Source organism: Mustela putorius, unplaced genomic scaffold (genome assembly GCF_011764305.1).
Source record: "Mustela putorius furo isolate JIRA1106 unplaced genomic scaffold, ASM1176430v1.1 tig00003845_pilon_pilon_pilon, whole genome shotgun sequence".
Taxonomy (NCBI): domain Eukaryota; kingdom Metazoa; phylum Chordata; class Mammalia; order Carnivora; family Mustelidae; genus Mustela; species Mustela putorius.
The window spans coordinates 85,103,085-85,117,974 of NW_025421998.1; the positions used below are offsets into that span (position 1 = coordinate 85,103,085).

At 37.9% G+C, this 14,890-nt stretch overlaps 1 protein-coding gene across 4 annotated transcripts in view; it reads right to left on the reverse strand.

Moving 5' to 3' along the window:
- The window catches only part of COPG2 (COPI coat complex subunit gamma 2), a 116,991-nt gene that overhangs the window by 94,070 nt on the left and 8,031 nt on the right, over window positions 1-14,890 (reverse strand). For 2 of the 4 annotated variants that reach the window (XM_004741746.3, XM_004741744.3), the window contains exon 5: window positions 507-586. In XM_004741746.3, the coding sequence (XP_004741803.1) occupies window positions 507-586 (80 nt within the window). The other 2 variants (XM_013050443.2, XM_045062991.1) reach the window with 2 other exon arrangements.

A 14,890-nucleotide genomic window follows, 5' to 3' on the forward strand; every position in this document is an offset into this window, starting at 1 on the left:
CTGCTCAGCGGGGAGCCTGCTTCCTCCTCTCTCTCTCTCTGCCTGCCTCTCTGCCTACTTGTGATCTCTCTCTGTCAAATAAATAAATAAAATCTTTAAAAAAAAAAATCAGATCCTTTATATTAATTGTTCTATGAATTATCACTTGGAATTTTTTTGAAGTACAAGAGTTCTTTACATACTGTATTTACAAGCCTTTTGATATGCTTATTGTAAATATTTTATGTCAATGCATCATTTATATTTTCGGTGCGTTCACATATTATGATGAACATTTAAAAATGTATTAGCAAATCTAATAGCATTACCCTTTGTGACTTCTTTACTTTATCAGATAGGCCTGGTTTTCACATGACGACAACCACATTCTAGGAAAGAATACTTTAAGTTTTTTTTTTACTCTTATTAGTTTTCTTACAGTCAAAAAAGTAAAATTAATAGAAAAAAAAACAAATATTCCATGAAATACATAAATGCCTCATGTTAGGTTCTGACCATTCACATACCTGCTTGTGACAATTATCACGTCCTCAGCGATTGTAGCCATTTCTTTGATGGTAAGGTAGCACATTCTTCTCAGCGTTTGCTGAAAAATTATTTATAAAAGGCAACAGGTTATTCATGAGGAAATGCTTCTTTAAACTCTTGAAGTGAGGGCCCCAAGTAGATATATGTAGAAGGTTTTTAAGATTTTATTTATTTATTTGACAGAGATCACAAGCAGGCAGACAGTCAGAGAGAGGGGAAAGCAGGCTCCCCGCTGAGCAGAGAGCCCGATGTGCAGCTCGATCCCAGGACCCTGAGATCATGACCTGAGCTGAAGGCAGAGGCTTAACCCACTGAACCACTCAGATGCCCCTAGAAGGTTATTCTTAATAAGATTCTCATCTACTCAAAAAATCCTTTTGAAAATATCTGGATGAGAAAATATTCAGAACCCTGCTGTTTCCTAAACAAGGAAATGATGCACTGATATAGTGAACAACATCGAGGTGAAAATTTTAAGATTTAAACTAAAAATTTAAAAATCCTATTGATGCAGAGACCCAAACTTTGACAGTGTGATTCCAAAGACAAAGGTTTCCCCAAGTGTGAAAGACTTATCCTGGAAAATGTATTTTTACAAATACTTTAAATATATTGATGGAGAGAGATTAGACTCTATATCTCCCTCAGTCCAGCATATGCAGATGTTTTTCCTTGAAGTATTTGTGCTTGTATAACCAACTTTCATTTTCAATTACCAAGTTATTTCCGTCCAAAGTAACTGTTCACCTAACGATAGTAAAGTTTCATCTATGCTCCTCCTCACCTGGTCTCTGGTTTATTCATACATTATGGGCCCTGGTTCCTCCAGCCTCTCTAGCCTCATTCCCTACCAATGACGTCACACTTCTTATAAGTAGTGAAACTCAAATGCCTCAGACCCAGCTCCAGACTCCAAGCTGTACAAAGAGGTGGAGACTACTGAGCCCATTAAGCAAAGAGAAGAAGGAAGTGAGGATTCTCACGGTAATTAAACACAGAAAAAAATCACCCCAAGAAAGAGAAAGCCAGTGGGAGTCAGATGAATGGGGCAGATAACACCCATATGAAACAACCATCAGAAGAAAACAAAAAATAAAAACCAAAACTTCAGAGCTGAAGAATATTTGTCCCCCCCCACCACCAAAATAAAAATCTACCACAAAGCAGAATAAAACTAGAGACACAAAAATTGAACTAATCTAACAGTGCATTAAAAGGATTATTCACCACAACCAAGTGGGATTTATTCCAGGGCTGCAAGGTTGGTTCAACAGCTGCAAATCAATCAATGTGATACAATACATTAATAAAAGAAAGAACAAGAACCATATGATACCCTCAATAAATGCTGAAAAAGCATCTGACAAAGTACAGCATCCCTTCCTGATCAAAACTCTTCAAAGTGTAGGGATCGAGGGTACATATCTCAATATCATCAAAGCCATCTATGAAAAACCCACAGCGAGTATCATGCTCAATGGAGAAAAACTGAGAGCTTTTCTGCTAAGGTCAGGAACACAGCAGGGATGTCCATTATTACCACTGCTATTCAACATAGTACTAGAATTCCTAGCCTCAGCACTCAGACAACAAAAAGAAATTAAAGGCATCCATATCGGCAAAGTAGTAGTAAAACTGTCTTCGCAGATGATATGATACTTTATGTAGAAAACCCAAAAGACTCCACTCCAAACCTGCTAGAACTTGTACAGGAATTCTCTAAAGTGTCAGGATATAAAATCAATGCACAGAAATCAGTTGCATTTCTATATACCAACAACAAGACAGAAGAAAGAGAAATTAAGGAGTCAATCCCATTTACAATTGCACCCAAAACCATAAGATACCTAGGAATACACCTAACCAAAGAGGCTAAGAATCTGTACTCAGACAACTATAAAGTAGTCATGAAAGAAATTGAGGAAGACATAAAGAAATGGAAAAATGTTCCATGCTCATGGATTAGAAGAATAAATATTGTGAAAATGTTTATGCTACCTAAAGCAATCTACACATTTAATGCAATCCCTATCAAAATCTCATCAATTTTTTTCAAAGAAATGGAACAAATAATCCTAAAATTTATATGGAACCAGAAAAGACCTCAAATAGCCAGAGGAATGTTGAAAAAGAAAGCCAAAGTTGGTGGCATCACAATTCCAGACTTCAAGCTCTATTACAAAGCTGTCATCATCAAGACAGTATGGTACTGGCACAAAAACAGACACATAGATCAATGGAACAGAATAGAGAGCCCAGAAATAGACCCTCAACTCTATGGTCACCTAATCTTTGACAAAGCAAGAAAGAATGTCCAATGGAAAAAAGACAGTCTCTTCAACAAATGGTGTTGGGAAAACTGGACATCCACATGCAGAAAAATGAAACTGGACCATTTCCTCACACCACACATGAAAACAGACTCAAAATGGATGAAGGACCTCAATGTGCAAAAGGAATCCATCAAAATCCTTGAGGAGAACACAGGCAGCAACCTCTTCGACCTCAGCCGCAGCAACTTCTTCCTAGGAATATCGCCAACGGCAAGGGATGCAAGAGCAAAAATGAACTATTGGGACTTCATCAAGATCAAAAGCTTTTGCACAGCAAAGGAAACAGTCAACAAAACCAAAAGACAAGTGACAGAATGGGAGAAGATATTTGCAAGTGACATATCAGATAAAGGGCTCGTGTCCAAAATCTATAAAGAACTTATCAAACTCAAGACCCAAAGAGCAAATAATCCAATCAAGAAATGGGCAGAAGACATGAACAGACATTTTTGCAAAGAAGACATCCAGATGGCCAACAGACACATGAAAAAGTGCTCCACATCACTCGGCATCAGGGAAATACAAATCAAAACCACAATGAGATACCACCCCACACCAGTCCAAATGGCTAAAATTAACAAGTCAGGAAATGACAGATGCTGGTGAGGATATGGAGAAAGGGGAACCTTCCTACACTGTTAGTGGGAATGCAAGCTGGTGCAGCCACTCTGGAAAACAGCATGGAGGTTCCTCAAAAATTTGAGAATAGAGCTACCCTAAGACCCAGCAATTGCACTACTGGGTATTTACCCTAAAGATACAAATGTAGGGGTCTGAAGGGACACGTTCACTCAAATGTTTATAGCAGCAATGTCCATAATAGCCAAACTATGAAAAGAACCTAGATGTCCATGAACAGATGAATGGATAAAGAATATGTGGTATATATACACAATGGAATACTATGCAGCCATCAAAAGAAATGAAATCTTGCGATTTGCAACAACGTGGATGGAACTAGAGGGTATTATGCTGAGCAAAATCAGTCAATCAGAGAAAGACAATTATCATGTGATCTCCCTGATATGAGGAAGTTGAGAGGCAATGTGGGGATTTGGGGGTTAGGAAAGGAACAAATGAAACAAGATGGGATCCAGAGGGAGACAAACCATAAGAGACTCTTAATCTCACCAAACAAACTAAGGGTTGCCAGGGGGAGTGGGGAGGGAGAGGGTGGTTGGGTTATAGACATTGGGGAAGGTATGTGCTATGGTGAGTGCTATGAAATGTGTAAACCTGGCAATTCACAGACCTGTACCCCTGGGGCTAATAATATATGTTAATTTTTTTAAAAAAAGAAAGAAAGCTGTGAGTTAACTTCATCCTGAGATGCTTTCTGACAGGTAAAGATAGCTATGCCAGCTACTCTACATGTCAGACTTTGAATAAAACATGAAAGCATTAAAAAAAAAAAATTGAACTAAAGCACAAAAAATGGGGAGCGTGGGGCCCTCAACATTAGTCATAAGGGAAATACAAAAAAGCATATTTCAGATACCACCTCACACCCACCAAAATGGGTAAAATTAAAAAGAGTGACAATACAAAGTGTTGGCAAAGATGTGCCAGTGACCACTGAAACACAATGCCTAAACAAATACACTGAAATGTTGAATAAAATAGGAACAAAAAATTTCACTATGTAGCCAAAGATAAAATGAAGTGAAATTCACAGATGCCAACTCAGAAAAGCAAACACCTCACAGCCACAAAGTACAAGCCCAGAGCCTTCCAGGCAGAGGATGAAATATCTAAAATCTAGGAAGGACAAGATTTTAAAAAGTATATTCTTTAGGCTCAGGAAAATTATTATTCTAGGTAATAACTCAGAAATATAGCAAGAAATGGAGAGTGAGGCAAAGTGGTACACAGTAACGAGGTAGTCTGGTTGAGCTACAGAACAAACAAATGAACGTGTATACATACACTCAATTGATCTTTGACAAAGGAACAGAGGCAGTACAGCAAATTAAAGATTGTCTCCTCACCAAATCACGCTGGGACAACTGGACACCCACATGCAAAAGAATGAATCTAGACACAGACCCTACACTCTTTTTTTTTTTTTTTAAATTTTATTTATTTATTTATTTGACAGACAGAGATCAAGTAGGGGGAGAGGCAGGAAGACAGGGAAAGGAGGAAGGAGGCTCCCCACTGGGCTGAGAGCCCGATGCAAGCCTTGATCCCAGGACCCTGAGATCATGACCTGAACCAAAGGCAGAGGTTTAACCCACTGAGCCACCCAGGCATCCCCAGACCTTACACTCTTAACAAAAATTAACCCAAGATGGATCACGGACCTAAAAATAAGATGCAAAACTGTGAAACTGCTAGGAGAAAACTTAAATGACCTTGGGATGACTTTTTAGATACAACGACAAAAGTATGATCATAGAAGAAATAATGAATAAGCCAGCCTTTTTGGGGGGGTTGGGGGTAGGGAGGAATAGCAGAGGGAGAGAAAGAATCTTAAGCAGCATCCGCAACCAGCATGAGCCCAATGCAGAGCTCGATCTCATGACCCTGAGATCATGAACTGAGAGTTGGATGCTCAACCAACTAAGCCATCCAGGCACCATCACCAACCCCCACCCCCTAGAGAGAGAGAGAGAGAGAAAGAACCCAGCCTTTATTTAAAGTAAAAACAATGTCAAGAGGATGAGAAGACAAGCCACAGACTGGGAGAAAATGTTTGTAGAACACCTATCTGATATAGGATTGTCACCCAAAATATACAAAAACCCCTTAAAAGTCAAAAATAAGAAAAACAACTTAAGTAAAAATGATCCAACGACCTTAAGATGCTTCACTTAAACAGATAAACAAATGACAAATAAAGATATGGAAGTATAACGATTGAAGTACAAAAATTCTTCATAGATTATAAATGCTCCACATCATATATCATTTGGGAAAGGCAGATTAAAACAAGATACCACTACACTCTTAACAGAATGATCAAAATTCGGGGCATCTGGGTGGCTCAGTGGGTTAAGCCTCTGCCTTCAGCTCAGGTCATGATCCCGGGGTCCTGGGATTGAGCCCCACGTCAGGCTCTCTACTCAGCAGGGAGCCTGCTTCCCATCCACTCCCCCGCCCCACCTGCCTTTCTGTCTACTTGTGATCTCTGTCTGTCAAATAAATAAAATATTAAAAAAAAAAAAGACCAAAATTCAGAACACTGATAACACCAAATGCTGATGAGGATGTGGAGCAGCAGGAACTCTCTCATTCATTGTTGGTAGAAATAAAAATGGTACAGCCAATTTGAAAGAAGGTTTGGTGATTTACAAAACTAAACATACTCTTACTGTACAATCTAGCAATCATGTTCTTTGGTATTTAACTAAAGGAAATGAAAACTTATGTCCACATAAAAACCTGCATTTCCATTTGTACCAGGAAATTCTGAAAATGTCGATCAGCATGGCCAAGGTGCATACAGAAGCTTACAGCATTATTAAAAATTTTATTTTATTTTTAATTTTTAAAAATGTTTAAAGTAATCTGTATACCCAACATAGGGCTTGACGTACAACGCCAAGATCAAGGGTCACACATTCTACTGACTGAGCCAGCCTGGCTCTCTATAGCAGCTTTATTCATAATTGCCAAAACTTGGAAGCAACCAAGATGTCCTTTAGTAGGTGAAAGGATAAACTGTGGTACATCCAGAAAACAGAATATTACTTAGCACTAAAAAGAAAATGAGTTATCAAGCTGAGAAAAGACATGGAGGAAATTAAATGCATATTACTAACTGAAAGAACCAATCTGAAAAAGATATGTACTATATAATTCCAGCTACATGACATTCTAGAAAAGGCAAAGCTACGGAGACAGCACAAGCATCTGTGGTTGCCAGGGTTTGGGGGATAGGATGGGGAATGATTGGCTGGAGCCCAGAGGATCTGTAGGTCAGTGAACATACTCTGTATAATATTTAATGATGGACGCATGTCATTACACATTTGTCCAAATCCTTATACTGTATAGCACCAAGAGTGAATATTAACATAAACTATGGATTCTGTGTGATTACGACGTGCCAATCTAGGCTTATGTATTGTAACTAATTTACCACTCTGGTTAAGGATGTTGATAATGGGGTCTCTGTACCTTCCTTTTAATTTTGCTGTGGACCTAAGACTTCTCTTAAAAAATAAAGAATTTCGGGCGCCTGGGTGGCTCAGTGGGTTAAGCCGCTGCCTTCGGCTCAGGTCATGATCTCAGGGTCCTGGGATCGAGGCCCGCATCGGGCTCTCTGCTCAGCAGGGAGCCTGCTTCCTCCTCTCTCTCTGCCTGCCTCTCTGCCTGCTTTGTGATCTCTCTCTGTCAAATAAATAAATAAAATCTTTAAAAATAAATAAATAAATAAAGAATTTCTCGGGGTGCCTGGGTGGCTCAGTCAGTTAAGCATCTGCCTCCAGGCTAGGTCATGATCCCAGGGTCCTGGGATCGAGCCCCGCTTCAGGCTCCCTGCTCAACGGGAAGCCTACTTCTCCCTCTCCCACTCCCCTGGCTTGTGCTCCCTCTCTCACTGTGTCTCTCTGTGAAATAAATAAATAAAAACTTTAAAATAAACAAATAAAGACTTTCTCTAGAAAGTGGTGAGGACATGGATAAATCGCAATGAACAACCCAAAAACCCACAAGAAATGATGTGTTATGACACACAGGATAAATATGTTCACGTATATGTTTAAATATTCATATACAAAATAAGAGTGTCCTAAGGTTCTCAAATCTTCCACGAACAGGTACAAGATAAAGATGAATATTAGATTCTGAAGTCAAATAACCATGTTGTAGTTTGTAGGGTAACCACTAAAAGAACTTCCAAACTATTACCCCACTAATGCTCTGTTCGTTTTTATTCAGTCTTTTTTCTCTCTTGGTTTCATTTTGGATAATTTCTATCTGTCCTCAAGGTTACTGATTTTTTTCTTCCCCTACAGTCTCTAATCTGTTATTAACCCCATGAAGTGTATTTTTCATTTTACATGCAAGCTCATATAAATTTCTTTGCCTTAACTTCTAGAAGGTGCACTTGGGTCTCTCTGGATGCCTTCCATTTTGCTCCTCATTCTTATGTCTTTCTATATATTTTTAGGCACAAAGTCTCTATATATAATGGGTGCTTTATTTCATCATCTGCTCTTCCCATCATTATATCACTTCTGGCTTTGGATCTATTGATCCATTTTGCTCCTGGTTATGGAAAATATTCTCCTGCTTCTTGGTTTACCTCATAATTTTTCATTGGATGCAGTACACTGTCAAGTTTAGATGCTAGATTTTGTTGTATTCTTTTACGTAGTATGATACTTTACCCTTCATGAGATTAAAAACTTGGAATCAGTATTTTTACTTTTGAGGTTTACTTTTAAGCCTTTTTAAGCTTTAGCACAAGTCTCATATGTCTCCATTGCTGAAGTGATGCCTTTCTGAGAACTATACCAAATGACAAGGTTTTTCTGTTCTCCCTAGCTGGAAATGGGGACTCTTCCCAGCCCTGTGTTCTGGTGATTCTTTCTTTAGCCTTGGGAAGTTCACTTTTACATAAGCACATATCAATTCTTACCCAGGGATTCAAGGGGAACCCCTCAGCAAATTGCTGGAACTACCTCCTTCCTTTCTTGCTTCTCTCCCTCTCCCCTGACTTCTTTCCTCTCTATTACTCTGCTCTACAAATTTGTGCTTTCTCGGTTGACTTTCCCATACTCCAGAGAGATAACTAGGCTCTTTTTCAGTGTGCCCTCCTTGACCTGACACCTGTGATTTGCCTCTGGGCAGTGAGCTAACGCAATCCTAGAGCTCACTTAGTTTTTCTTTTTCTTCGGATCACAATCCTGGGATGCCTGTTAATCTAATGTCTAAAAACTACTGTGTAATATATTTTGTTTGACTTTCTAGGTATTTGCAGAATAAGTAGCAGAATAAGCCTCACCCCTTGACTGCATCTTGGCTAGAAAGAGAACAGAAATATGTTTTGAATATCAAAACATATGGTGAATTACCTAGGGACTCTTTTATTATTCATTTTCAACACCATCCATTGTAATTAGAGAACACAGTTTGTACAATTTCATTCCTTTAAAAATTTGTTGCATCTTGCATTATGGCTCAGTATATAGTCGATTTTTATAAATGTTCTTTGTGTGCTTCATTTACATTTAATGTAGATAGTAATATAGTCAGGTCTATATTTATCATCTTATATGATTTACATTTGTCCTTCTTGATTAATCTAGCTCTTTCTTTCCCCCTTCTCATGACTTGATTTTTCAGCATTCTCTTTTTTTTTGCACAATTAGTGTGGAAGAGAAAAACAACAGAGAAAAATCAATGAAACAAAAAGCTGGTTCTGTGAAGAGATCAATAAAGTTTATAAAGTTCTCTATAGGCTTCCAGGAATAGAGAAGATACAATTTACCAGTGTCAGAATGAAAGAAGAGACATTACCATAGATCCTACAAACACTACAAAAAATAAGGGAATATTATGAACAGTTTTAGGGAAACAAAGTCCAATAACTTCCATGAAATGGATAAATTCCTTGAACCACCAGACCTCACTGAAGAAAATAAATAATCTGAATAGTATCATATCTATTTCTGTTTAATGGAGTTAATTTTTTTAAAGGTTCCTTTAAAAAAAGACAGTTTTGGAGAGCCTGGGTGGCTCAGTCGGTTAAGCATCTGACTTTTGATTTTGGCTCAGGTCATGATGTCAAGGCTATGAGATCAAGCCCCTAGTTGGTTATATGGGCGCTGGGAAAGGAGACTGCTTAGAATTCTCTTTCCCTCTCTCCCTCCACCTAACCTCTCCCTCTTAAAAAAAAAAAACAAAAAAAACATGGCTTCAATAGTGAACTCCATCAAACACTTCAGGAAAAATTAATGATTCTACAAAAACTCTTCCAGAAAGTGAAGAGGAAGAAAGGAAGGAACACTTCCTAATTCATTTTACAATGTCAGCCTTATCCAAATACAAAATCCAGACAAAAATATCATTAAAAAAAAACCTAGAGATCAATATATTTCATGACCACGGATTAAAAAATCCTTAACAAATTTTAACAAACAGAAACAAAAGACTTGATATTTTCCAGAATAATAAATAAATGCATCTTACCGTATTAATAACATACTGAAAAAGAAAAGCCATGATAATCCAATGGATATAGAAAATAGAAAAATCATTTGACAAAATTCAATACCCAATACCTCTTACACTCACACATACACAGTCTCTCAGCAAACTAGGAATAGAATGGAACTTCCTCAAATTGATAAAGGCCATTTGTGAAAAACTTAAGAGTTAACACCAGGCTTAGTGGTAAAAGACGACGTACCTTCCCCCTAAGATCAAGAACAAAACAAGGATGTCCCCTGCCATCACTTCTATTTATACTGTATAACAGTGCAAGATGACAGTAAGTTAAGACACATAATCAAGGGCAAACAGATTGAAAAGTAAAAATTCTAAGGTATCTTCCAAAATACCCCTAGAACTAATAAATGAATTTAACAAAATCACCGAAATATGCAAAAACCAATTTAATTCTAGAAACTACTTATAAACAATACAAGTACAATAGTATTTTTTAAATCTTAACTACTTTAGGGATAAATTCAAAAATATGTATAAGACTTGTATGCTGAAAGCTCCAATACTGCTAGCAGGAATTAAAGAGACCTGAATAAGGGAAGATAAATACCATGTTTGTGGAGTAAAAACCACAGTATTATTATAATGTCAATTCCCTCAAACTGATCTTCAGATCCTATGTAATCCCCCTCAAAGTTCCAGCAGACTTTCAAAAATAGAAATGGAAGCTGATTTTAAAATTTATATAGAAAGCAAAGGACCTAGAAGACCGAACCTTTTGAAAAAGAGGGAAAAAAAGGAACACATGCACTACCTGATTTAAAACTTACTATAGGGGCGCCGGGATGGCTCAGTGGGTTAAAGCCTCTACTTTCAGCTCAGGTCATGATCCCAGGGTCCTGGGATTGAGCCCCTCTGCTCAGCAGGGAGCCTGCTCCCCACTCTCTCTCTGCCTGCCTCTCTGCCTATTTGTGATCTCTGCCTATTTGTGATCTCTAAAAAAAAAAAAACTTACTATAAAGATACAGTCTTTATAGATGTATCTATAAAGATGGTGTGGTACTGGAATAAGAATAAAGATCTGTATCTTTGAATAAGAAATGAATAAGAATAAAGATCCTTACCTTTATTCTTATTCAATAAGGATCTTTATTTCAATAAGATTCAATAAGGATCTTTATTCTTATTCAATGAAACAAAACAGAATGTTCCAGTGTGCCAATATAACTCAGTCATCAACTCTTCCCTCTCCTTCCATACTAATATGCGACGATTCCAGTACCATTTGTTGAGGAAATAAAATAGGAGGAAAAGGAGGAGATGGTAAAAGGAGGAAGAGGAATCCAACCTTCACCTTATACCATATACAAAAATTAATTCAAAATGGATCAAAATGCCTAGAAAAAAGGCATAGGAGAAAATCATTGTGACACTGGGTTAGGCAAAGAGTTCTATAATTCATATCAGAAGTATAATCCACAACAGGAAAAAAATTGATAAACTGGATTTCATCAAAATTTAAAGCTTCTAGGGGCTCCTGGGTGGCTCAATGGGTTAAGCCTCTGCCTTCAGCTCAGGTCATGATCTCAGGGTCCTGGGATCGAGCCTCGCATCGGGCTCTCTGCTCAGCGGAGCCTGCTTCTCCCTCTCTCTGCCTGCCTCTCTGCCTACTTGTGATCTCTGTCAAATAAATAAATAAAATCTTAAAAAAAAAAATTTAAAGCTTCTATTCTTTGAAAGGCTAGAAAATGAAAAAACAAACTACAGACTGGAAGAAAATAGTAAGAAACACAACTGATAAAGGACTTGTATCCAGAATACATGAAGACTTCTCAAAACTCAAAAATAAGAAAATATACAACCAAATTATGTAAAAATGGGCAAAAGTTATGGACAAATCCTTCAGCATGGAAGCTACTTAAAGAGCAAAAAAAAAGCACACAAAATGATACCTGAGATTATTAGTCATTAGGGAAATGCATATTAAAACTACAAAGAGATACCACTATACACCTATTAGAATGGCTAAAATTAAAGAGAAATAAATTTTAAAAGGCAAAGAAGACAATACCAAGTGCTGGCCAGAAAGGCAGTCACTAGAACCGTGATGGCAGAAATGGAAGAGAGGTTGGCAGCTTCTTACCAAGGTAAACACATGATCCAGCAATCCCACTCCCAGGGACTGACCCAAGAGAAACAAAAACTTACGTTTAAAAATCTATACCTGAATGTTTATAGCAACCTTATTCGTAACCATCAAAACATGGTAACAAACCAAGTGTCCTTCAAAAGGCAAACAGATAAACTGAGGTATGTCCACATAATAAAACACTACAATGAAATTTAAAAAAGCAAACTCCTGAAGCAAACAGTAACACGGACAAACATCAAACGCCTTATGCTAGTGACTCAGAAGGCTTCCTGTGGTCTGATAGGACTTTTGTGACCTCCCAGACAGGCTAGACGAGGCAGAAAGAAGACACCAGTGGTAGCCTGGGGCTGAGGATAGTTAGAATAGATCATATGCAGAGGCAGGAGCGAACTTTCTGCAGTGATGGAAACATTCTAAATCTTGATTGCAATAGTGATAATAACTACTGTATGCATCTGTCAAAAGTCATAAAACTATACCATAAAAAGGGTGGATTTTACTCTATGAAAATTATACCTTTTTTTTTTTAATGGAGGAGACAAGAGTATAAGTGAATAAAAATACAAGCAACATATTAGGAGGATATCAAAACACCTATCTGATAAAGGTCTTACATCCAGAAAACATAAAGACAACTTGCAACTGAGTAAGAAGACAAAAGACATGATTTTTTTTTTTTAAAGTAGAAGATCTGAACTGACACTTCACCAAAGAAGATATACAGATGGCAAACAAGTATGTATTTGCTTAATACATTCCTCATGAAGAAAAGACAAACCCAACAATGCCACTTCTAGATATTAAGCAAAGAAAATGAAAGTAGGTCCACACAAAGACCTCTACTTGAATATTTTTAGCACCTTTGTTTATAATATCCATAAGCTAGAAATCACTCAAATAACCAGTACTTGAGAATGAATATGTAATGTAGAACACCTCCATACAGTGGAATATTACTCAGCAACAAAGATGAAAAACGACTGATACAAAGACTTGGATCAGTCTCAAAGGCCGGATGCTCAGAGAAAGAAACAAAACATTAAAGTCATAAAAGGCTATATACTATATGATTAAATTAAAGTGAAATTCTAGAAAATGCAAAACTCTGTTGTCAGAAAGTAGATCACTCATTGACTTTCAGGAGCTAGGGGTGGAGGGAGGAGTCTGACAACTAAGCGACATAGGGGTGCAGTCTGGGGTGATGAGAGGTTTCTGTGTCGTGAATGTGGGAATGGTTCTCGGACTCCAGACATGGGTCAAAACTCACTGAACTATACATTTAAAATTGCTGAATTTTATTACTTGGTAAGTTATACTCGACAAAGCTGATTTTTTTAAACACTAAAATAAAAAAAGTTTTCCTGTAAGTCAGTAAGAGGAATATAAATAAGCAAAGAATATGAACAGACGATTCACAAAGGAAGAAAGTAAAACGGCCACTTAACATAGGAAGTTTCAAGTGCAGTGATGATCATGAAAATGTAAATTAAAACCACAAAGAGATGCCATTTCACATTCTTATGAATGGCAAACACTTCAGTCTGATAATAAGAAATTATTATCAGAACAAGTAAGGACTTGAAGCAATGTCTGTGTAAATTAGGACAAGATCAGTTCAAAGATCAATTTGATAAGATTGAATCACTGCCATTACCTAGAAATTCCAGTTGTAGGTCTTTAGGTCTCTATCCCAGAAAAATTCTATGTGCACAAGACATTTACATAAACATTGTGTATGGTATCACTTGTAACAGCAAAGGAGTGGAAGCCACACGTACCTACCCTGGGAGAATATATAAATGAGGAGAGATACTGTGTATTAACACACAGGATCACAAGCAGCGGTGAAACTGAATAAAGTGGAAGTACATGCAGCGAGAAAGCTGAACTTGAAAACATTAATTTTGAAAACTGCAGTAACAATATGGTCACTTATATATTTTTCTGAGATTTATTTATTTATTTATTTACTTGCGAGACAGAGAGTGGCAGGAGGGGCAGGGGGAGAAGGAGAGAGAAGCCTCAAGCAGACTCAACATTCAGCATGGAGCCTGACATAGGGCCCGATCCCAGGACCCTGAGATTATGACCTGAGCTGAAATCAAGAGTTGAGTGCTCAACCGACTGAGCCACACAGGCACCTCTGAATACATGCTTACATATGTAAGTAAATATATAAAATACATACTTACGTATTTTTTAAAGATTTATTTATTTGAAAGAGAGAGAGAGAGAGCGCGCGCGCACAAGTTGGGGGAGGGGAGGGAAGGGAGAGGGAGACGCAGACTTCCTGCTGAGCCAGAAGCCCACCGCAGGGCTCAATTCCAGGACCCTGGGATCACAAACCAAGCCCAAGGCAGACGCTTAACTGACTGAGCCACCCAGGCACCCCCACTTATATTTTTAAACACATAAAAATGCTAAGTATAGATTATGGATACAAACATATAAAAACATAGAGACATAAACACTGATAGGAGGTTACCAATCTCAAGATAGCAATTACCCTCTGATAAACGACGGCTGGAAAAGGAAGAAGCCCCCCATGCTGCCGGCAAAATCCCCACTTTCCTCTCCTCCCCACAGAAACCATACCCCCCTTTCCATATTCTGCCTAAGGGACCCACAATATGAATCACAGCATGCTGCACCTGACCCCTTACCACAAACACTATAAAACCCTGAAATGTCCTGGTCATTACTCATCACGTGGTCATTCACCGCCATGCAGCTGGGAACAGCATCTAATCAGACTCTAACT